Source organism: Oncorhynchus mykiss, chromosome 25, assembly GCF_013265735.2.
Source record: "Oncorhynchus mykiss isolate Arlee chromosome 25, USDA_OmykA_1.1, whole genome shotgun sequence".
In the NCBI taxonomy this organism is placed as follows: Eukaryota; Metazoa; Chordata; class Actinopteri; order Salmoniformes; family Salmonidae; genus Oncorhynchus; species Oncorhynchus mykiss.
The window spans coordinates 36,037,527-36,062,957 of record NC_048589.1 but is presented as its reverse complement, the minus strand read 5'-3'; the positions used below and the strand labels follow the sequence as shown (position 1 = coordinate 36,062,957).

Sequence of the window (25,431 nt, the reverse complement as noted above, 5' to 3'; positions counted from 1 at the left end):
TCCAGTCCTCCGGTACCCCCAACGCCAGTTCTCCAATACCCCCAACAAAAAAGTGAAATGTGTACTGTTGGGGTTACTGGAGGACTGGCGCTGGGGGTACTGGAGGACTGGCGTTTGGAGGACTGGAGAGGGGGTTACTGGAGTTGGAGGTACCGGAGGACTGGAGATGGGGGTACCCGAGGACTGGAGATGGGGGTACCCGAGGACTGGAGATGGGGGTACCCGAGGACTGGAGATGGGGGTACCCGAGGACTGGAGATGGGGGGGGGGGGGGGGGGGGGGGGGTACCGGAGGACTGGCGTTGGGGGGTACCGGAGGACTGGAGGACTGGCGTTGGGTGGTACTGGAGGACTGGCGTTGGGTGGTACTGGAGGACTGGCGTTGGGTGGTACTGGAGGACTGGCGTTGGGGGGTACCGGAGGACTGGCGTCGGGGGGTACTGGAGGACTGCCGTTGGGGGTACTGGAGGACTGGAGGTGGGAAACACTGGTCTACAGAGACATGGACCTAATTTAGAACTGTTGCGTAAAACGTATTAGATTTATAATCCTGACTCACGTCAGACATACGCATGGTTCCCGATTAAACATCAGACCTGTTGTAAAACTGTGCACGTGTGTGAACAAGCATTATAACTCCGTCTGAAAAACGCCCATCATTCACCTTTTATGGTGACAATAATACTTTGGAACTGTTGGAATTAGGCCAACACAGTATATCTGAAGGAAATATGAATGGCGAACTTGATCAAATGTCTTTGGAGGTGTTGACAGGTTTTCTTTTGCAGTGACATTTGACAGTTTCTGCAACACAAAAATAATTGCAAATTGTTGTGGTTCTGTCAACCGATTGTTTGAATTCAATAATGTTTTGAATTTACTTTCTCCTGAACCTAAATATGCGGCACCGCCCGAGAATTCTGGAACATTGTCTACTCTGAAAAAGATTTAGACTACAGGAGGCCTACTTACAGTGGTAACCTACACACTTTAATTCACCAGTTAATTTCTACTGCATGTTATAAAGCGTGCTCCATTTCAGATGCATCGAGCGAAAGCGTGTAAATACAATAGCCTATTTAAAAGGCCCAATTAGAGATGGTCATTTGTTTTATGGCTACTTTGGGAATATTGTCTTATCATGGCAAGAAAAGGCACAATGGTTATAATATCTGTATTATATTTATATATTAAATATTGTCTAGGCTACTGGAGAAATTTGACATTACAGTATTCATACGTAGTCTACAAACATCAATGGAAAAGGTGAACAGTCTGTTCTACCTTTTAAACTGTGTATCGGATCGGATCGCATAGAGCAAAATACATGAAATACTGGTATCTTATCTGTTTACTACTGTGAAGTGAGTCCAATTAAATAGGCTATTTTGCGTGTATAAAACCATCACAGTCAGAAAAGGTGAGGAATTTATTCTGCAATGATCATAGGAGTGAAATGAATCATCGTAAATAGATTTCTAATTATTTTAGAAAGCAGAGATAGAATAAATAGATTTCTAATTCTTTTAGAAAGCAGAGATAGAATAAATAGATTTTCTCACTAACAGCCAACAATGGAGTCTTGTTATTATATTTAGCTACCTGTTTTTTTGTTATTGTGAATTAGTCATCATGTGTTCCCCATTCCCACAAGGCTACAAAGCTACTAGGCTACTTTTGCCTTCTTGCAATGCAGTACTTCAACCACTAGAAACTGTGTGTACGCATGGTCTAAAGTTTCCGGAAGGATAAGCACAAAAAGTCCAGTTTTTATAAATGCCAACTTTTGCGTGAAAAAGCGCATATGTTTTGGGGCAAGATTTTGTGCAACTATGCAACTTTTTATAAATGAAGCCCCTGAAGCCTGGTAATTGTCTGAATGTTTTCCAGCTGGGTATAGTCTACAGAGACCTGAAGCTGGAGAACATCCTCATGGACTCCAGCGGACACATAGTGCTCACCGACTTTGGCCTCAGCAAAGAGTTTGATGAGGTATGTATTACAGATGTATGGAGCAAGAGGTCTACACCGTACATCCATATGATCATTATCGCACAGAGGAGTCTTGTACTTTAAAATGGTTAGGTTACTTGTAGTGTTATGGTGCATTCGCGCTGGTGACGCATCCCACGCAGTCAATGGAGGAGTGTGTGCTGTGTGTGTTTTTAGGCCGTGTTTGATGTGCAACCTGACGCGACTACCCTTCAGGTGCCCTACCCTGCCACCCTGCAGGTCCCCTACCATGCCACCCTCCAGGTCCCCCTACCATGCCACCCTCCAGGTCCCCCTACCATGCCACCCTCCAGGTCCCCCTACCATGCCACCCTCCAGGTCCCCCTACCATGCCACCCTCCAGGTCCCCCTACCATGTCCCCCTACCCTGCCACCCTCCAGGTCCCACTACCCTGCCACCCTCCAGGCCCCCTAACCTCCCACCCTCCTACCATCCAGGCTTCCCACCCTTCTACCATCCAGGCTTCCCACCCTCCTACCATCCAGGCTTCCCACCCTCCTACCATCCAGGCTTCCCACCCTCCTACCTTCCAGGCTTCCCACCATCCTACCTTCCAGGCTTCCCACCGTCCTATCCTCCTACCCTTCTACCCTGCCACCCCCCCACCATCTAGGCCTCCCACCCTCCTACCATCCAGGCCTCCCACCCTCCTATCCTCAAGGCTTTGTTTTATGTCCGGTCCTTTTGAGAAGATGTTATGCAGCTGGTGGTTATGCGCTGGATGCGTTCCAAATGGCACCCTATTCCTTATATAGTGCACTACTTTTAACTGGGACCCGTTTGGGCTCTGGTCAAATGTAGTGCACTATATAGGTGGTCTTCCAAGATGGCGTAGCAGTAGGACGTGTTGTCGTGTTCCTTGTATATATCGTTTGTTTTCGTTTCGTTTTCGTTTTTTTCTTCACATATCTTTAAAACTTTTTGCTGAACCTCAACTTCTTCTAAATACTCTCCTGCAACCCGCCTCACCCAACGTAGCTTTTTTTCCTAAAGTATTTATATTTACTTCGGATCTGGAACCCCTCAACTGAAGCTAGCCAACTAGCCAACTAACTACCAGCTTCAGCAAAACATTGCTAGCGGTCTTCAGCTAACCGGTCAGCTAACCGGTCATCAGCTAACCTTTAGCTCGGAAAGCTCTCGCCAGTTCGAACAACGCGACTCTAACCAGAGCATAACGGACCTATCCTTTATTTTATTTTTCACCCCCGGATTCCCATCGCAAACGGAACATTTTGAGCTCCTGGGCTACAATATCCAGACCCACGACCGGTCCATTGATGTCACCGCATGAAGAGGAATAAACAGACTCCCCCCATCGCGACGTCCCCAAAGGCTAACTCTCTAGCCCTTGCTATCTCCTTGCTTGCAAATTCGGCCTGCTAACTGCTAGCTTGTTTAGCCCGGTCCGCTAACTGCTACCGTGTTTAGCACCGTCTACTAACTGTTAGCTTGTTAGCACAGGCCTGCTAACCATCTGAATCGCCGCGTCCCAAACACTCACTGAACCCATATTTACTTTCTATCCCTTTTCGATTTTTAATTTGTTTATACCTTCCGGTAACCTGCCTCACCCAATGTGATACGGAACCGCTATTACCTTTACATTTTTAGAACACACTCAAGAACCTTCAGAAGCTAACCAGCTAACTGGCTACAAGCTATTTAGTCATTGTTAGTTTTCTAACCTGGATAACACTCGCCAGTCCAGCTTCCCTGCCCCATCCACCGCTGCCCCTTGGACACTGATCACTTGGCTACATAGCTGATGCAGGCTGGACTGTCCATTAATTCACGGTAATCCATTCTGCTTGTTTATGTTTTATCTGTCGGCCCCAGCCGCACTTAGGCTCTGTGTGTAGTTAATCCGACCCTCTCTGCCTAATCTATCGCCATTCTACCTGCTGTTGTTGTGCTAGCTGACTAGCTGTTGTTGTCTCACCTACTGTTTTAGCTAGCTCTCCCAATTCAACACCTGTGATTACTGTATGCCTTGCTGTATGTCTCTCTCAAATGTCAATATGCCTTGTATACTGTTGTGCAGGTTAGTTATCATTGTTTTAGTTTACAATGGAGCCCCTAGTTCCACTCTTTATACCCCTGATACCTCCTTTGTCCCACCCCCCACACATGCGGTGACCTCACCCATTACAACCAGCATGTCCAGAGATACAACCTCTCTCATCATCACCCAGTGCCTGGGCTTACCTCCGCTGTACCCGCACCCCACCATACCCCTGTTTGCGCATTATGCCCTGAATATATTCTACCATGCCCAGAAACCTGCTCCTCTTATTCTCTGTCCCCAACGCCCTAGGCGACCAGTTTTGATAGCCTTCAGCCGCACCCTCATACTACTCCTTCTCTGTTCCGCGGGTGATGTGGAGGTAAACCCAGGCCCTGCATGTCCCCAGGCACCCTCATTTGTTGACTTCTGTGATCGAAAAAGCCTTGGTTTCATGCATGTCAACATCAGAAGCCTCCTCCCTAAGTGTGTCTTACTCACTGCTCTAGCACACTCTGCTAACCCTGATGTCCTTGCCGTGTCTGAATCCTGGCTCAGGAAGGCCACCAAAAATTCTGAGATTTCCATACCCAACTATAACATCTTCCGTCAAGATAGAACTGCCAAAGGGGGAGGAGTTGCAGTCTACTGCAGAGATAGCCTGCAAAGTAATGTCATACTCTCCAGGTCCATACCCAAACAGTTCGAACTACTAATTTTGAAAATTACTCTCTCCAGAAATAAGTCTCTCACTGTTGCCGCCTGCTACCGACCCCCCTCAGCTCCCAGCTGTGCCCTGGACACCATTTGTGAATTGATCGCCCCCCATCTAGCTTCAGAGTTTGTTCTGTTAGGTGACCTAAACTGGGATATGCTTAACACCCCGGCAGTCCTACAATCTAAGCTAGATGCCCTCAATCTCACTCAAATCATCAAGGAACCCACCAGGTACAACCCTAACTCTGTAAACAAGGGCACCCTCATTGACGTCATCCTGACCAACTGGCCCTCCAAATACACCTCCGCTGTCTACAACCAGGATCTCAGCGATCACTGCCTCATTGCCTGTATCCGCTACGGAGCCGCAGTCAAACGACCACCCCTCATCACTGTCAAACGCTCCCTAAAACACTTCTGTGAGCAGGCCTTTCTAATCGACCTGGCCCGGGTATCCTGGAAGGACATTGACCTCATCCCGTCAGTTGAGGATGCCTGGTCTTTCTTTAAAAGTAACTTCCTCACCATTTTAGATAAGCATGCTCCGTTCAAAAAATGCAGAACTAAGAACAGATATAGCCCCTGGTTCACTCCAGACCTGACTGCCCTCGACCAGCACAAAAACATCCTGTGGCGGACTGCGCTAACATCGAATAGTCCCCGCGATATGCAACTGTTCAGGGAAGTCAGGAACCAATACACACAGTCAGTCAGGAAAGCTAAAGCCAACTTCTTCAGGCAGAAGTTTGCATCCTGTAGCTCCAACTCCAAAAAGTTCTGGGACACTGTGAAGTCCATGGAGAACAAGAGCACCTCCTCCCAGCTGCCCACTGCACTGAGACTAGGTAACATGGTCACCACCGATAAATCCATGATTATCGAAAACTTCAACAAGCATTTCTCAACGGCTGGCCATGCCTTCCGCCTGGCTACTCCAACCTCGGACAACAGCCCCCCCCCCCCCGCAGCTACTCGCCCAAGCCTCTCCAGGTTCTCCTTTACCCAAATCCAGATAGCAGATGTCCTGAAAGAGCTGCAAAACCTGGACCCGTACAAATCAGCTGGGCTGGACAATCTGGACCCTCTATTCCTGAAACTATCCGCCGCCATTGTCGCAACCCCTATTACCAGCCTGTTCAACCTCTCTTTCATATCGTCTGAGATCCCCAAGGATTGGAAAGCTGCCGCAGTCATCCCCCTCTTCAAAGGGGGCGACACCCTGGACCCAAACTGTTACAGACCTATATCCATCCTGCCCTGCCTATCTAAGGTCTTCGAAAGCCAAGTCAACAAACAGGTCACTGACCATCTTGAATCCCACCGTACCTTCTCCGCTGTGCAATCTGGTTTCCGAGCCGGTCACGGGTGTACCTCAGCCACGCTCAAGGTACTAAACGATATCATAACCGCCATCGATAAAAGACAGTACTGTGCAGCCGTCTTCATAGACCTTGCCAAGGCTTTCGACTCTGTCAATCACCGTATTCTTATCGGCAGACTCAGTAGCCTCGGTTTTTCGGATGACTGCCTTGCCTGGTTCACCAATTACTTTGCAGACAGAGTTCAGTGTGTCAAATCGGAGGGCATGCTGTCCGGTCCTCTGGCAGTCTCTATGGGGGTGCCACAGGGTTCAATTCTCGGGCCGACTCTTTTCTCTGTATATATCAATGATGTTTCTCATGCTGCGGGCGATTCCCTGATCCACCTCTACGCAGACGACACCATTCTATATACTTCCGGCCCGTCCTTGGACACTGTGCTATCTAACCTCCAAACGAGCTTCAATGCCATACAGCACTCCTTCCGTGGCCTCCAACTGCTCTTAAACGCTAGTAAAACCAAATGCATGCTTTTCAACCGTTCGCTGCCTGCACCCGCACGCCTGACCAGCATCACCACCCTGGATGGTTCCGACCTTGAATATGTGGACATCTATAAGTACCTAGGTGTCTGGCTAGACTCTAAACTCTCCTTCCAGACCCATATCAAACATCTCCAATCGAAAATCAAATCAAGAGTCGGCTTTCTATTCCGCAACAAAGCCTCCTTCACTCACGCCGCCAAACTTACCCTAGTAAAACTGACTATCCTACCGATCCTCGACTTCGGCGACGTCATCTACAAAATTGCTTCCAACACTCTACTCAGCAAACTGGATGCAGTTTATCACAGTGCCATCCGTTTTGTCACCAAAGCACCTTATACCACCCACCACTGCGACTTGTATGCTCTAGTCGGCTGGCCCTCGCTACATATTCGTCGCCAGACCCACTGGCTCCAGGTCATCTACAAGTCCATGCTAGGTAAAGCTCCGCCTTATCTCAGTTCACTGGTTACGATGGCTACACCCATCCGTAGCACGCGCTCCAGCAGGTGTATCTCACTGATCATCCCTAAAGCCAACACCTCATTTGGCCGCCTTTCGTTCCAGTTCTCTGCTGCCTGTGACTGGAACGAATTGCAAAAATCGCTGAAGTTGGAGACTTTTATCTCCCTCACCAACTTCAAACATCTGCTATCCGAGCAGCTAACCGATCGCTGCAGCTGTACATAGTCTATTGGTAAATAGCCCACCCATTTTCACCTACCTCATCCCCATACTGTTTTTATTTATTTATTTTTATTTTTCTGCTCTTTTGCACACCAATCTCTACCTGTACATAACCATCTGATCATTTATCACTCCAGTGTTAATCTGCATAATTGTAATTATTTGCCTACCTTCTCATGCCTTTTGCACACAATGTATATATAGACTCCCCTTTTTTCTACTGTGTTATTGACTTGTTAATTGTTTACTCCATGTGTAACTCTGTGTTGTCTGTTCACACTGCTATGCCTTATCTTGGCCAGGTCGCAGTTGCAAATGAGAACTTGTTCTCAACTAGCCTACCTGGTTAAATAAAGGTGAAATAAAAATAAAAAAAATAGGGAATAGGGTGCCATTTGGGATGTAACCATTCTGTCTGATTGTTACATCACGTATACGCAGTGTCTGATTGTTGGGGCGGCAGGTAGTCTAGCGGTTAGACCGTTGGGCCAATAACCAAAAGGTTGCAAGATCGAATCCCCGAGCTGACAAGGTAAAAATTGTCTTTCTGCCCCTGAACAAGGCAGTTAATACACTGTTCCCAGGTCGTCATTGAAAATAAGAATTTGTTCTTAACTGACTTGCGTAGTTAGATTCTTATTTTTTTTACGCATTGCCTGATCGTTACGTGGCGTAGACACATTGTCTGATCGTTACGTCGCGTAGACACATTGCCTGATCGTTACGTCGCGTAGACACATTGCCTGATTGTTACGTGGCGTAGACACATTGCCTGATCGTTACGTGGCGTAGACACATTGCCTGATTGTTACGTGGCGTAGACACATTGCCTGATTGTTACGTGGCGTAGACACATTGCCTGATTGTTACGTGGCGTAGACACATTGCCTGATTGTTACGTGGCGTAGACACATTGCCTGATCGTTACGTCGCGTAGACACATTGTCTGATCGTTACGTCGCGTAGACACATTGTCTGATCGTTACGTGGCGTAGACACATTGTCTGATCGTTACGTCGCGTAGACACATTGTCTGATCGTTACGTGGCGTAGACACATTGCCTGATCGTTACGTCGCGTAGACACATTGCCTGATCGTTACGTGGCGTAGACACATTGTCTGATCGTTACGTGGCGTAGACACATTGTCTGATCGTTACGTCGCGTAGACACATTGTCTGATCGTTACGTGGCGTAGACACATTGCCTGATCGTTACGTGGCGTAGACACATTGTCTGATCGTTACGTCGCGTAGACACATTGTCTGATCGTTACGTCGCGTAGACACATTGTCTGATCGTTACGTCGCGTAGACACATTGCCTGATCGTTACGTCGCGTAGACACATTGCCTGATCGTTACGTCGCGTAGACACATTGCCTGATCGTTACGTCGCGTAGACACATTGTCTGATCGTTACGTCGCGTAGACACATTGTCTGATTGTTACGTCGCGTAGACACATTGTCTGATCGTTACGTCGCGTAGACACATTGTCTGATCGTTACGTCGCGTAGACACATTGCCTGATTGTTACGTCGCGTAGACACATTGCCTGATCGTTACGTCGCGTAGACACATTGCCTGATCGTTACGTCGCGTAGACACATTGCCTGATCGTTACGTCGCGTAGACACATTGCCTGATCGTTACGTCGCGTAGACACATTGCCTGATTGTTACGTGGCGTAGACACATTGCCTGATCGTTACGTGGCGTAGACACATTGCCTGATTGTTACGTGGCGTAGACACATTGCCTGATTGTTACGTGGCGTAGACACATTGCCTGATTGTTACGTGGCGTAGACACATTGCCTGATTGTTACGTGGCGTAGACACATTGCCTGATTGTTACGTGGCGTAGACACATTGCCTGATCGTTACGTCGCGTAGACACATTGTCTGATCGTTACGTCGCGTAGACACATTGTCTGATCGTTACGTGGCGTAGACACATTGTCTGATCGTTACGTCGCGTAGACACATTGTCTGATCGTTACGTGGCGTAGACACATTGCCTGATCGTTACGTCGCGTAGACACATTGCCTGATCGTTACGTGGCGTAGACACATTGTCTGATCGTTACGTGGCGTAGACACATTGTCTGATCGTTACGTCGCGTAGACACATTGTCTGATCGTTACGTGGCGTAGACACATTGCCTGATCGTTACGTGGCGTAGACACATTGTCTGATCGTTACGTCGCGTAGACACATTGTCTGATCGTTACGTCGCGTAGACACATTGTCTGATCGTTACGTCGCGTAGACACATTGCCTGATCGTTACGTCGCGTAGACACATTGCCTGATCGTTACGTCGCGTAGACACATTGCCTGATCGTTACGTCGCGTAGACACATTGTCTGATCGTTACGTCGCGTAGACACATTGTCTGATTGTTACGTCGCGTAGACACATTGTCTGATCGTTACGTCGCGTAGACACATTGTCTGATCGTTACGTCGCGTAGACACATTGCCTGATCGTTACGTCGCGTAGACACATTGCCTGATCGTTACGTCGCGTAGACACATTGCCTGATCGTTACGTGGCGTAGACACATTGCCTGATCGTTACGTCGCGTAGACACATTGCCTGATCGTTACGTCGCGTAGACACATTGCCTGATCGTTACGTCGCGTAGACACATTGCCTGATCGTTACTTCGCGTAGACACATTGCCTGATCGTTACGTGGCGTAGACACATTGTCTGATCGTTACGTCGCGTAGACACATTGCCTGATCGTTACGTCGCGTAGACACATTGCCTGATCGTTACGTGGCGTAGACACATTGTCTGATCGTTACGTCGCGTAGACACATTGCCTGATCGTTACGTCGCGTAGACACATTGTCTGATCGTTATGAGAGCCAGTGGCGCTTGGTAGGTTCTTCTCCACAACAATGTCTGTTCTACCCTGAACTGATCAAATGTGTCCTAGTCTCAAGCTTCCTTCCTGTCGATTCCAGTGTGTTTCAACATGTCAGGGATGAGAACGACAAATAAGGAGAGGGGGGACAAATCTAACCTGGGTTATTTCTCTTTGTTTTGTCCGTTTGTTGTTGTCCAGTTGGAGAGGACTTACTCTGTCTGTGGCACCATTGAGTACATGGCCCCAGAGATCGCAGAGGGAGGAGCGGCTGGCCATGACATGGTAATTTGTCATTTAGAACCCCCCCCCCCCCCCGCCCCCCCCAGGTCTTGTTATGTTGTACTGTACTTGACCCAAATGCACAATGGTACACAAACAAATTATGTGTAGCTCACTAATAACTGGGTGTAGTCTGCTGCACACCTGTGAAGGCTGCCTCTGGTGTCTGGGGTGCTGTTCCAGACTGCCTACAGTGCATCATTTGTACAACGCGTCTGCAATGTAGGCAGTCTGAAACGTATGTAGGCCTGTATCATATTCTGTCATAATAATAATAATAATAATAATACACTTTATTCATCCACATGTACCTGTGTTCCAGGCTGTAGACTGGTGGAGCCTTGGAGTATTAATGTATGAACTTTTGACGGGTGGATCACCATTCACTGTCGATGGAGACCAGAACTCTCATACAGATATCGCCAAGTAAGTATCCCAGATCTATCTCCTAACATGTGGACCCCTGAAATAATTTATGCTGCATCAGCAATGGCTATTAGGGATGCTAATAAACTGAACTCGACATCCATTCCATTTCCCGATACGCTGGAAAACAAAACAATCTTTCACTTGTCTTCTTTACCAAGTGAGAAGTACTTTGTGTGTGTGTGTGTGTGTGTGTGTGTGTATAATCAGTTTGGTCTGATCAAACAAATAGACACATTTCCAAGTTCTCCAAAAAAAAAGGACAATACAGTATTCTTCTGTATAGAACGGTAGCTGTGTTGTTCTCTTTCTGGATTGTCTCAACCACTTGGAAATACTGTAAGTTCTTTCATGTGTTTCCTCTGGAATTAAATACTCATCCTGTTGATGTACTGTATGTCAGTGAGGGGTATTCAAATCCGTGCTGCTGGTTTTCTGCTTTACATGGTGTCCCAGGTCTAAATCAGTCCCTGATTCCAGGGGAAGAAGGAAAATCAGCAGTGGAACTGCCTTCAAAGGTCCAGATTTGAATTTGCTTGATGTATGTATTATTATAATATAAATACTGTCCAACCTGGACTTCTGTCACCTCTCAGGAGGATCTCGAAGAAGGACCCTCCGTTCCCCAAAGACATGAGCCCTCTGGCCAAAGACCTCATCCAGCGCCTCCTCATCAAAGACCCAAAGAAGAGACTGGGCTCTGGGCCTGACGGAGCTGACAACGTTAAGAAACATCCATTCTACCAGGTACCAGAGCCATTTCCTTAGCCTGATCTCAGATCTGTTTGTGCTGCTTATCCAATTCCTATGGACATTGTCATTGCTAAGGACCATTTGAGTTAGCTATACAGCACAAACAGATCTGGGACAGAGCTAGTATCTCCTCTAACACATTGAGAACATCTTGTCTAGATACATTGTAGGTCGATTGGTACATACCATACAGTATATTTGCCTTTGTTGATAAAATGGTGCTTGAAGGAGAAATGGTTTCTGATTTTATAGCGTTCTGTTGGGTTTCGTCTTCTCTCCTTTTAGAATATAAACTGGGAGGACCTGGCAGCTAAGCGGGTGCCCGCCCCGTTCAAGCCGGTGATCAGGGATGAGCTGGATGTCAGCAACTTTGCGGAGGAGTTCACCGAAATGGACCCCACCTACTCCCCTGCAGCGATGCCTCAGAACTGTGACCGCGTCTTTCAGGTGAGACAGAAGTGTCCTCAATAGCTCGTTTAAGGTCAATACCAGCCTGTCTGTGTGCACATTGGTATTCAAATTGACTAAAGGGCTTTTCATTCAAAGCATAATTATAGCCATACGCAGTTTGGATAGGCCTAACAGATGTGAATGACTATTTATGCTATAGCTTTGAACCATAATGTGGCTTTCACACCCTATTCATAAAGCGTTTCACACAGAGCATATGAGTGCTGATCTAGGATCAGTTTTTCTTTTTGGATCATAATTATAGGACAGAGGGACCGGATCGTAGATCTGCACTCCTACACTTAGGCGCTTTATGAATACAGCTGTATGCCAGCTTATGGTCGCGTGTCTGATTGATGTAGTCTATTGCGTGAGATCTCAGCTGTGATTGCCATGCCTTCTGGCTCCTCGAGCCTGGCTGATCAATAGGCCCATTAAAAGGGGCTTCTCTCTCTTTTCTCTGCTGGTATAAAAGGTTATGGTTCCAGAGAATCACCATGTCTGCCTTAATTACGCCTTAAACCTCTGATTGCCAACTTTATCTTGGCTTGTCTTGTTTTATTTCCCCACTTTCACAAATACTGGAATTTGTAGGCTAGTCTTTATCATTTACAGCCATGCCTTAGTGTTAGATAGAGCTAGTGGCTGAGATCACAACGTTTAACTCTGGGGTCTGCTCTCCCACTCGCCTCACAAAACAAAATTAAATTGCGTTATAAACTGGGGTGTTCGAGCCCTAAATGCTGATTGGCTGACAGTCGTGGTATATTAATTATAGCCCCGACGAGTTGTAATTTCACAGCAGAGCAATCAGATATTGAAGCCTGGCAATTTGGGCATTCTCATGCTTCCATCCCCATTCATCCATCCATCAATCCTTCCGTCCATACATGGTTGTGTGTGTGTGTGTGTGTGTGTGTGTGTGTGTGTGTGTGTGTGTGTGTGTGTGTGCGTGTGCGTGTGCGCGTGTGTGTGTGCGCGCACGCACGCACGCACGCATATAAGCGTGTAAACCCTGGGCCCTGCACAGCTGGAGCCAGGCAGCACATCCCAATCTCATCAGAGATGACAGTTCTAACAATGAGCACAGATGGACAACCAATGAATGGCAGCCATTGTCACGCTCACTCCAGTTTTTACAGTATTGACAGGTTATAATTAGTTCTTGACTGAGCTGTAATGGGATGTCCTGGTTATACAAAAAACTAAGTCTCTGGTTGGCACTATACTGTGAAGGGTATACCAGTCTCTGGTAGGCACTATACTGTGAAGGGTATACCAGTCTCTGGTTGGCACTGTACTGTGAAGAGTATACCAGTCTCTGGTAGGCACTATACTGTGAAGGGTATACCAGTCTCTGGTTGGCACTGTACTGTGAAGGGTATACCAGTCTCTGGTAGGCACTGTACTGTGAAGGGTATACCAGTCTCTGGTAGGCACTGTACTGTGAAGGGTATACCAGTCTCTGGTAGGCACTATACTGTGAAGGGTATACCAGTCTCTGGTTGGCACTGTACTGTGAAGAGTATACCAGTCTCTGGTAGGCACTATACTGTGAAGGGTATACCAGTCTCTGGTAGGCACTGTACTGTGAAGGGTATACCAGTCTCTGGTAGGCACTATACTGTGAAGGGTATACCAGTCTCTGGTAGGCACTATACTGTGAAGGGTATACCAGTCTTTGGTAGGCACTATACTGTGAAGGGTATACCAGTCTCTGGTTGGCACTATACTGTGAAGAGTATACCAGTCTCTGGTAGGCACTATACTGTGAAGGGTATACCAGTCTCTGGTTGGCACTGTACTGTGACGGGTATACCAGTCTCTGGTAGGCACTGTACTGTGAAGGGTATACCAGTCTCTGGTAGGCACTGTACTGTGAAGGGTATACCAGTCTCTGGTAGGCACTATACTGTGAAGGGTATACCAGTCTCTGGTTGGCACTGTACTGTGAAGAGTATACCAGTCTCTGGTAGGCACTATACTGTGAAGGGTATACCAGTCTCTGGTAGGCACTGTACTGTGAAGGGTATACCAGTCTCTGGTAGGCACTATACTGTGAAGGGTATACCAGTCTCTGGTAGGCACTATACTGTGAAGGGTATACCAGTCTTTGGTAGGCACTATACTGTGAAGGGTATACCAGTCTCTGGTTGGCACTATACTGTGAAGGGTATACCAGTCTCTGGTAGGCACTATACTGTGAAGGGTATACCAGTCTCTGGTAGGCACTGTACTGTGAAGGGTATACCAGTCTCTGGTAGGCACTATACTGTGAAGGGTATACCAGTCTCTGGTAGGCACTGTACTGTGAAGGGTATACCAGTCTCTGGTAGGCACTATACTGTGAAGGGTATACCAGTCTCTGGTAGGCACTATACTGTGAAGGGTATACCAGTCTCTGGTAGGCACTATACTGTGAAGGGTATACCAGTCTCTGGTAGGCACTATACTGTGAAGGGTATACCAGTCTTTGGTAGGCACTGTACTGTGAAGGGTATACCCGTCTCTGGTAGGCACTGTACTGTGAAGGGTATACCCGTCTCTGGTAGGCACTGTACTATGACGGGTATACCAGTCTCTGGTAGGCACTGTACTGTGAAGGGTATACCAGTCTCTGGTAGGCACTGTACTGTGAAGGGTATACCAGTCTCTGGTAGGCACTGTACTGTGAAGGGTTTACCAGTCTCTGGTAGGCACTGTACTGTGAAGGGTATACCAGTCTCTGGTAGGCACTGTACTGTGAAGGGTATACCAGTCTCTGGTAGGCACTATACTGTGAAGGGTATACCAGTCTCTGTCCTGCGTATTAAACCTTGTCTTCCTATGTATGTGTCAACTCGTTCATGGCCCCCTCCTGCTTCATCTCTCTCTGTGTCTCCTGGTTACAGGGTTACTCGTTCATGGCCCCCTCCTGCTTCATCTTTCCCTCTGTGTCTCCTGGTTACAGGGTTACTCGTTCATGGCCCCCTCCTGCTTCATCTCTCTCTGTGTCTCCTGGTTACAGGGTTACTCGTTCATGGCCCCCTCCTGCTTCATCTCTCTCTGTGTCTCCTGGTTACAGGGTTACTCGTTCATGGCCCCCTCCATCTTGTTCAAGAGAAATGCTGTGATGGATGACACGCTGCAGCTGTGTGGAGGATCAAGATCACAGAGACCAGGGTCTGCTGCTGTGGCCCGCAGCGCCATGATTAAGGTACAACACACACACACACACACACACACACACACACACACACACACACACACACACAGCTGGGTGGGGGTTCAGGATTGCTGTGGCCTGCAACACCATGATGAAGGTACAACAAACACACACACACACACAGCTGGGTGGGGGTTCAGGATTGCTGTGGCCTGCAACACCATGATGAAGGTACAACACACACACACACAGCTGGGTGGTGGTTCAGGATTGCTGTGGCCTGCAACACCATGATGAAGGTACAACACACACACACACACAGCTGGGTGGGGGTTCAGGATTGCTGTGGCCTGCAACACCATGATGAAGGTACAACAAACACACACACACACAGCTGGGTGGTGGTTCAGGATTGCTGTGGCCTGCAACACCATGATGAAGGTACAACAAACACACACACACACAGCTGGGTGGGGGTTCAGGATTGCTGTGGCCTGCAACACCATGATGAAGGTACAACAAACACACACACACACAGCTGGGTGGGGGTTCAGGATTGCTGTGGCCTGCAACACCATGATGAAGGTACAACAAACACACACACACACAGCTGGGTGGGGGTTCAGGATTGCTGTGGCCTGCAACACCATGATGAAGGTACAACACACACACACACACAGCTGGGTGGGGGTTCAGGATTGCTGTGGCCTGCAACACCATGATGAAGGTACAACACACACACACACAGCTGGGTGGGGGTTCAGGATTGCTGTGGCCTGCAACACCATGATGAAGGTACAACACACACACACACACACAGCTGGGTGGGGGTTCAGGATTGCTGTGGCCTGCAACACCATGATGAAGGTACAACACACACAGCTGGGTGGGGGTTCAGGATTGCTGTGGCCTGCAACACCATGATGAAGGTACAACAAACACACACAGCTGGATGGGGGTTCAGGATTGCTGTGGCCTGCAACACCATGATGAAGGTACAACAAACACACACACACACAGCTGGGTGGGGGTTCAGGATTGCTGTGGCCTGCAACACCATGATGAAGGTACAACAAACACACACAGCTGGATGGGGGTTCAGGATTGCTGTGGCCTGCAACACCATGATGAAGGTACAACACACACACACACACACAGCTGGGTGGGGGTTCAGGATTGCTGTGGCCTGCAACACCATGATGAAGGTACAACAAACACACACAGCTGGGTGGGGGTTCAGGATTGCTGTGGCCTGCAACACCATGATGAAGGTACAACAAACACACACAGCTGGGTGGGGGTTCAGGATTGCTGTGGCCTGCAACACCATGATGAAGGTACAACACACACACACACAGCTGGGTGGGGGTTCAGGATTGCTGTGGCCTGCAACACCATGATGAAGGTACAACAAACACACACAGCTGGATGGGGGTTCAGGATTGCTGTGGCCTGCAACACCATGATGAAGGTACAGCACCGTTACTGTGTGTGTGTACAGTACAGTTAGATGGATAGTTCTGGATCTCTTCCCTCCACACACACACTTAGGTTAGGCAGCATTAACTAAGTTTTTTCTTCGGGGGGGGGGGTGGTGGTTGTTATCTCCTCTGCTCTCTCATCCTTGCTTCATTAAGCTCTATAATGAGTCTTGATGCGTGTGGCTGTGTACTGTGGTGTGTCTAATATAACATATATATAACATAGTTACAGCACTGGATCATATTGAAAACAGGATTGTTACTCAGTTGCTTGGTCTGAGGCGTGATGAGGTATAGACAAACTTTGTAATAAGATGGCTTTGATTTGACCTAAACAATGATTTCCCTTCCTTTAGGACTCTCTGTTTTATATGAACTATGAGATGGACCTGAAGAACAGTGCCCTTGGTGAAGGAAGCTTCTCTATCTGTAGGCAGTGCACCCACAAGAAGACTGGACAGATGTACGCTGTGAAGATCGTCAGTAAGAGGTACTGTTACCATAGTCCTGCTTGATCCCAGATCAGTTGGTGCTGAATGGTCTGCTTATACAGTATGATCATTGTCAAGCCAAACTGACACGTACCAGGCCCAGACCAGTGTGGTCCTCTGGAGGTCCGTGTGGTCCTCTGGAGGTCCGTGTGGTCCTCTGGACGTCCGTGTGGTCCTCTGGACGTCCGTGTGGTCCTCTGGAGGTCCGTGTGGTCCTCTGGAGGTCCGTGTGGTCCTCTGGAGGTCCGTGTGGTCCTCTGGACACCAGTGTGGTCCTCAGTAGGTTGGTAGAGCCTATTGGTAGAGCTTATTGGTAGAGCCTATTGGTAGAGCCTATTGGTAGAGCCTATTGGTAGAGCATGGCTCTTTAGTGGGTTTGACTGGCCAGTCCACCCAGACATAAAACGTATATATATATATATATATATATATATATATATATATCAATTCCAGGCCAGCAGACTATTACAGGAGACTGCTCTGTGATTATAACACCTCTTGGCTGACAGGAAAATGCTGTAGTGGTGAAACTGACCTTGCTGTTCAGGGATGACATTCTTATTTTTGATTTTATATATACAGTACCAGTCAAAAGTTTAGACACACCTACTCATTCAAGAGCTTTTCTTTATTTTTTACTATTTTCTACATTGCAGAATAATAGTGAAGTCATCAAAACTATGAAATAACACATATGGAATCATGTAGTAACCAAAAAATTGTTAAACAAATCTAAATATATTTTAGATTCTTTAAAGTAGCCACCCATTGCCTTGATGACAGCTTTGCACAGTCTTGGAATTCTCTCAACCAGCTTCATGAGGAATGCTTTTCCACCAGTCTTAAAGGAGTTCCCACATATGCTGAGCACTTGCAGCTGTTTTTCCTTCACTCTGCAGTCCAACTCATCCCAAACCATCTCAATTGGGTTGAGGTTGGGTGATATCTATCCTACCATGCCTTTCTAAGGTCTTCGAAAGCCAAGTCAACAAACAGATTACCGACCATTTCGAATCTCACCATACCTTCTCTGCTATGCAATCTGGTTTCAGAGCTGGTCATGGGTGCACCTCAGCCACGCTCAAGGTCCTAAATGATATCTTAACCGCCATCGATAAGAAACATTACTGTGCAGCCGTATTCATTGATCTGGCCAAGGCTTTCGACTCTGTCAATCACCACATCCTCATCGGCAGACTCGACAGCCTTGGTTTCTCAAATGATTGCCTCGCCTGGTTCACCAACTACTTCTCTGATGGAGTTCAGTGTGTCAAATCGGAGGGTCTGCTGTCCGGACCTCTGGCAGTCTCTATGGGGGTGCCACAGGGTTCAATTCTTGGACCGACTCTCTTCTCTGTATACATCAATGAGGTCGCTCTTGCTGCTGGTGAGTCTCTGATCCACCTCTACGCAGACGACACCATTCTGTATACTTCTGGCCCTTCTTTGGACACTGTGTTAACAACCCTCCAGGCAAGCTTCAATGCCATACAACTCTCCTTCCGTGGCCTCCAATTGCTCTTAAATACAAGTAAAACTAAATGCATGCTCTTCAACCGATCGCTACCTGTACCTACCCGCCTGTCCAACATTACTACTCTGGACGGCTCTGACTTAGAATACGTGGACCACTACAAATACTTAGGTGTCTGGTTAGATTGTAAACTCTCCTTCCAGACCCATATCAAACATCTCCAATCCAAAGTTAAATCTAGAATTGGCTTCCTATTTCGCAACAAAGCATCCTTCACTCATGCTGCCAAACATACCCTTGTAAAACTGACCATCCTACCAATCCTCGACTTTGGCGATGTCATCTACAAAATAGCCTCCAATACCCTACTCAACAAATTGGATGCAGTCTATCACAGTGCAATCCGTTTTGTCACCAAAGCCCCATATACTACCCACCATTGCGACCTGTACGCTCTCGTTGGCTGGCCCTCGCTTCATATTCGTCGCCAAACCCACTGGCTCCATGTCATCTACAAGACCCTGCTAGGTAAAGTCCCCCCTTATCTCAGCTCGCTGGTCACCATTGCATCTCCCACCTGTAGCACACGCTTCAGCAGGTATATCTCTCTAGTCACCCCCAAAACCAATTCTTTCTTTGGCCGCCTCTCCTTCCAGTTCTCTGCTGCCAATGACTGGAACGAACTACAAAAATCTCTGAAACTGGAAACACTTATCTCCCTCACTAGCTTTAAGCACCAACTGTCAGAGCAGCTCACAGATTACTGCACCTGTACATAGCCCACCTATAATTTAGCCCAAACAACTACCTCTTTCCCTACTGTATTTTATTTATTTATTTATTTTGCTCCTTTGCACCCCATTATTTGTATTTCTACTTTGCACATTCTCCCATTGCAAATCTACCATTCCAGTGTTTTACTTGCTATATTGTATTTACTTTGCAACCATGACCTTTTTGCCTTTACCTCCCTTATCTCACCTCATTTGCTCACATCGTATATAGACTTGTTTCTACTGTATTATTGATGGTATGTTTGTTTTACTCCATGTGTAACTCTGTGTCGTCGTATGTGTCGAACTGCTTTGCTTTATCTTGGCCAGGTCGCAATTGTAGATGAGAACTTGTTCTCAACTTGCCTACCTGGTTAAATAAAGGTGAAATAAATTAATAAATAAAACATTGTGGAGGTCAGGTCATCTGATGCAGTGCTCCATCACTCTCCTTGGTCAAATAGGCCTTACACAGCCTGGAGTTGTGTTTTGGGTCATTGTCCTGTTGAAAAACAAATGATAGTCCCATTAAGCACAAACCAGATGGGATTGCATATCGCTGCAGGATGCTGTGGTAGCCATGCTGGTTAAGTGTGCCTTGAATTCTAAATAAATCACAGTGACACCAGCAAAGCACCATCACACCACCACCTCTATGCTTCACGGTGGGAACCACACATGCAGAGATCATCCGTTCACCTACTCTGCATCTCACAAAGACACGGCGGTTGGAACCAAAAATGTCAAATTTGGACAGATTTCCACCGGTCTAATTGCTCGTGTTTCTTGGCCCAAGCAAGTCTCTTCATCTTATTGGTGTCCATTAGTAGTGGTTTCTTTGCAGCAATTCGACCATGAAGGCCTGATTTACTCAGTCTCCTCTGAAACAGTTGATGTTGAGATGTGTCTTACTTGAACTCTGTGAAGTATTTATTTGGGCTGCAATTTCTGAGGCTGGTAACTCTAATGAACTTATTGTCTGCAGAAGAGGTAACTCTGGGTCTTCCTTTCCTGTGGCGGTCCTCATGAGAGCCAGTTTTATTTTGACGCTTGATGTTTTCCATATTGACTGATCTTGATTTTTTTAAAGTAATGATGGACTATCGTTTCACTTTGCTTAATTGAGCTGTTCTTGCCATAATATGGACTTGGTCTTTTACCAAATAGGTCTCTCTTCTGTATACCACCCCTACCTTGTCACAACACAACTGATTGGCTCAAATGCATTAAGAAGGAAAGAAATTCCACAAATTAACTTTTAATAAGGCACACCTGTTAAATTAAATGCATTCCAGGTGACTACCTCATGAAGCTGGTTGAGAGTATTCCGAGAGTGTGCAAAGCTATTATTAAGGCTACTTTGAAGAATCTCAAATATAACACTTTTTGGGGTTACTACATGATTCCATATGTGCTATTTTGTAGTTTTGATGTCTTCACTATTATTCCACAGTATAGAAAATAGTAAAAATAAAGAAAAACCCTTGAATGAGTAGCTGTGTCCAAACTTTTGACTGGTACTGTATATACATAATGTGTTTTACTCCCTTTTCGTCATAACTAATTAGGATCTTGTCTCATCGCTGCATCTCCCCAACGGGCTCCAAAACATGAGCCGCCAGACCTCACTCCTTAACACCCGCAAGCTTAACCTGGAAGCCAGCCCACACCAATGTGTCAGAGGAAACACTGTTCAACTGACGACCGACGTCAGCCTGTAGACCCCCAGCCCAGCACAAGGAGCCGCTAGAGCATGATGTGTAAAGATGCTGTGCTTTAGACCACAGCGCCACTTGGGAGACTGATGACACTCTCTGTCACCATGTGGCTCCTTTCTGTTCAGGGATGACTCTGTGTCCTGTCTCTCCCCTCTAGGATGGAGGCTCCTTTCTGTTCAGGGATGACTCTGTGTCCTGTCTCTCCCCTCTAGGATGGAGGCTCCTTTCTGTTCAGGGATGACTCTGTGTCCTGTCTCTCCCCTCTAGGATGGAGGCTCCTTTCTGTTCAGGGATGACTCTGTGTCCTGTCTCTCTCCTCTAGGATGGAGACTCCTTTCTGTTCAGGGATGACTCTGTGTCCTGTCTCTCCCCTCTAGGATGGAGGCTCCTTTCTGTTCAGGGATGACTCTGTGTCCTGTCTCTCCCCTCTAGGATGGAGGCTCCTTTCTGTTCAGGGATGACTCTGTGTCCTGTCTCTCCCCTCTAGGATGGAAACTCCTTTCTGTTCAGGGATGACTCTGTGTCCTGTCTCTCCCCTCTAGGATGGAGGCTCCTTTCTGTTCAGGGATGACTCTGTGTCCTGTCTCTCCCCTCTAGGATGGAGGCTCCTTTCTGTTCAGGGATGACTCTGTGTCCTGTCTCTCCCCTCTAGGATGGAGGCTCCTTTCTGTTCAGGGATGACTCTGTGTCCTGTCTCTCTCCTCTAGGATGGAGACTCCTTTCTGTTCAGGGATGACTCTGTGTCCTGTCTCTCCCCTCTAGGATGGAGGCTCCTTTCTGTTCAGGGATGACTCTGTGTCCTGTCTCTCCCCTCTAGGATGGAGGCTCCTTTCTGTTCAGGGATGACTCTGTGTCCTGTCTCTCCCCTCTAGGATGGAAACTCCTTTCTGTTCAGGGATGACTCTGTGTCCTGTCTCTCCCCTCTAGGATGGAGGCTCCTTTCTGTTCAGGGATGACTCTGTGTCCTGTCTCTCCCCTCTAGGATGGAGGCTCCTTTCTGTTCAGGGATGACTCTGTGTCCTGTCTCTCTCCTCTAGGATGGAGACTCCTTTCTGTTCAGGGATGACTCTGTGTCCTGTCTCTCCCCTCTAGGATGGAGGCTCCTTTCTGTTCAGGGATGACTCTGTGTCCTGTCTCTCCCCTCTAGGATGGAGGCTCCTTTCTGTTCAGGGATGACTCTGTGTCCTGTCTCTCCCCTCTAGGATGGAAACTCCTTTCTGTTCAGGGATGACTCTGTGTCCTGTCTCTCCCCTCTAGGATGGAGGCTCCTTTCTGTTCAGGGATGACTCTGTGTCCTGTCTCTCCCCTCTAGGATGGAGGCTCCTTTCTGTTCAGGGATGACTCTGTGTCCTGTCTCTCCCCTCTAGGATGGAGGCTCCTTTCTGTTCAGGGATGACTCTGTGTCCTGTCTCTCTCCTCTAGGATGGAGACTCCTTTCTGTTCAGGGATGACTCTGTGTCCTGTCTCTCCCCTCTAGGATGGAGGCTCCTTTCTGTTCAGGGATGACTCTGTGTCCTGTCTCTCCCCTCTAGGATGGAGGCTCCTTTCTGTTCAGGGATGACTCTGTGTCCTGTCTCTCCCCTCTAGGATGGAAACTCCTTTCTGTTCAGGGATGACTCTGTGTCCTGTCTCTCTCCTCTAGGATGGAGGCTCCTTTCTGTTCAGGGATGACTCTGTGTCCTGTCTCTCCCCTCTAGGATGGAGGTTCCTTTCTGTTCAGGGATGACTCTGTGTCCTGTCTCTCCCCTCTAGGATGGAGGCTCCTTTCTGTTCAGGGATGACTCTGTGTCCTGTCTCCCCCCTCTAGGATGGAGACTCCTTTCTGTTCAGGGATGACTCTGTGTCCTGTCTCCCCCCTCTAGGATGGAGGCTCCTTTCTGTTCAGGGATGACTCTGTGTCCTGTCTCCCCCCTCTAGGATGGAGGCTCCTTTCTGTTCAGGGATGACTCTGTGTCCTGTCTCTCCCCTCTAGGATGGAGGCTCCTTTCTGTTCAGGGATGACTCTGTGTCCTGTCTCCCCCCTCTAGGATGGAAACTCCTTTCTGTTCAGGGATGACTCTGTGTCCTGTCTCTCCCCTCTAGGATGGAGGCTCCTTTCTGTTCAGGGATGACTCTGTGTCCTGTCTCTCCCCTCTAGGATGGAGGCTCAGACACAGAAAGAGATCACAGCTCTGAAGCTCTGCGACGGCCACCCCAACATCATCAAGACTCACGAGATTTACCATGACCAGGTAAGGATTTTTCACCTCAATATTTATTGGATTCAGCTGAAGTAAGCAAAGCAACCACATATTTTCATTTCACTTTTATTTATACAGGTTCTTCTCATTGTGCTAAAATCTATTTTACAAGAGAGACCTGGTATCCCAAGCATTGCCAGTAAAAGCCCATCTTCAGAAATAGTCGCTATCTGACGGAGCCAGTGATGGAGACAAGACTAACGTCAGACAGGCAGCCTAATTAAGTCACTGATAGAACAGAGCAGAAGAATGTGGATACTAGATTCCTCTGGGACATTCTCCCTCTGTTCTCTCCTCCTGGGACATTCTCCCTCTGTTTTCTCCTCCTGGTACATTCTCCCTCTGTTCTCTCCTCCTGGGACATTCTCCCTCTGTTCTCTCCTCCTGGGACATTCTCCCTCTGTTTTCTCCTCCTGGGACATTCTCCCTCTGTTCTCTCCTTCCGGGACATTCTCTTTCTGTTTTCTCCTCCTGGGACATTCTCATTCTGTTCTCTCCTTCCGGGACATTCTCCGTCTGTGCTCTCCTCCTGGAACATTCTCCTTCTGTTCTCTCCTCCTGGGACATTCTCCTTCTGTTCTCTCCTTCCGGGACATTCTGCCTCTGTTCTCTCCTCCTAGGACATTCTCCTTCTGTTCTCTCCTTCCAGAACATTCTCCCTCTGTTCCCTCCTTCTGGGACATTCTCCTTCTGTTCTCTCCTTCCAGAACATTCTCCCTCTGTTCTCTCCTTCCGGGACATTCTCCTTCTGTTCTCTCCTTCCGGGACATTCTCCTTCTGTCTCTCCTTCCGGGACATTCTCCCTCTGTTCTCTCCTTCCCATTATCCTATAATAAAGACTATACTATCCCCCTCATAGTTCAGGTTGTATTTGTCTCAGTACAGTACAGCTCCTGAACCATATATAGGTGCATCCCCACTATAGGTATAGATTCATCAAACCCACATGAAACATATTTCTGTATGTGGGCCTTGAGTTTAGTGAACAAAAAAAAACTACTTTCTCCAAATTGGGTCAAACAAGTGTGTGTGTGTGTTCATGTCTCTGTGTGTGTGGTTGATATTTCTGGGGTTCATTAGCTGGGGCACTTCAGGCCTAGGAGCACCACTAGCTCTGATGAGCTCTGCTGGATTGTTACTGTACTGGTACCTCAAGAGAGGGTTGAGACTCAAATGGCACCCTATTCCCTTTATAGTGCACTACTTTAGACCATAGCCCTATGGGCCCTGTGCAAAATAAGTACACTATAAAAGGGAATCGGGTGCCATTTGGGATGCAGGCAGAGTGAGGGCTTTGACCTAGATCAAAGCAAAGCCCCCTCGCTGCGCCTTTCAACCCCCCCCCCCCCCTCCCAATCTGCCTCCCGATTTTCCACCATGCATTTCACCCGCCTTCCCGCTCCCCACCCACCCCCCCGCCCGCTCCCCACCCCCCTTCCGCTCCCCACCCCCCCGCCCGCTCCCCACCCCTCTGTTCCTCATCTCTCAGTCACTGTAAGAGCTGGATTGTTGTTAGGAATATGTAAATGTGGATTCAGGGTTTCTACTGTTAGATTTTCCGAAACTATTTCAGCTATTGTATAACTACATCCTTGGCTCAGAGCACTCCGAGCAGGACGGCTCATATTAACTCAGTAAAGCATATGATTTCATTACAAATCTAATATAATTACAAAATAATTACATATAATTGCAAAATCTATAGGAATATTTCCATGCATATATTAACTATTAATACATAGTAAACATGACTCATTATATTGTACTGTACACTGTAATGCTTCTCTCTGGAGACACTAGGAGTAACTCTGTCCATCTTTCTGTCTCTCTCTAGCTGCATACGTACCTGGTGTTGGAGCTGCTGCGTGGTGGAGAGCTGCTGGAGAGGATCCGGAGGAAGCAGCACTTCAGTGAGACTGAGGCCAGCCGCATCATGAGGAGACTGGTGTCAGCCGTCAGCCACATGCACGATGTAGGAGTGGTACACCGAGACCTCAAACCAGAGGTACTATTGAAGCTGTGTGTGTGTGTGTGTGT

The 25,431-nt window shown here is 47.6% G+C and overlaps 1 protein-coding gene across 1 annotated transcript in view; it reads left to right on the top strand.

Moving 5' to 3' along the window:
- Window positions 1-25,431, top strand: part of LOC110504236 (ribosomal protein S6 kinase alpha-5) — a 61,893-nt gene that overhangs the window by 30,692 nt on the left and 5,770 nt on the right. Inside the window, exons 5-13 of the mRNA XM_036962571.1 lie at window positions 1,890-1,991; window positions 10,363-10,446; window positions 10,766-10,869; window positions 11,466-11,616; window positions 11,908-12,069; window positions 15,137-15,268; window positions 17,055-17,188; window positions 23,292-23,385; window positions 25,229-25,399. Coding sequence (XP_036818466.1) covers window positions 1,890-1,991; window positions 10,363-10,446; window positions 10,766-10,869; window positions 11,466-11,616; window positions 11,908-12,069; window positions 15,137-15,268; window positions 17,055-17,188; window positions 23,292-23,385; window positions 25,229-25,399 — 1,134 coding nt within the window. The remainder of the gene's footprint in view (window positions 1-1,889; window positions 1,992-10,362; window positions 10,447-10,765; window positions 10,870-11,465; window positions 11,617-11,907; window positions 12,070-15,136; window positions 15,269-17,054; window positions 17,189-23,291; window positions 23,386-25,228; window positions 25,400-25,431) is intronic.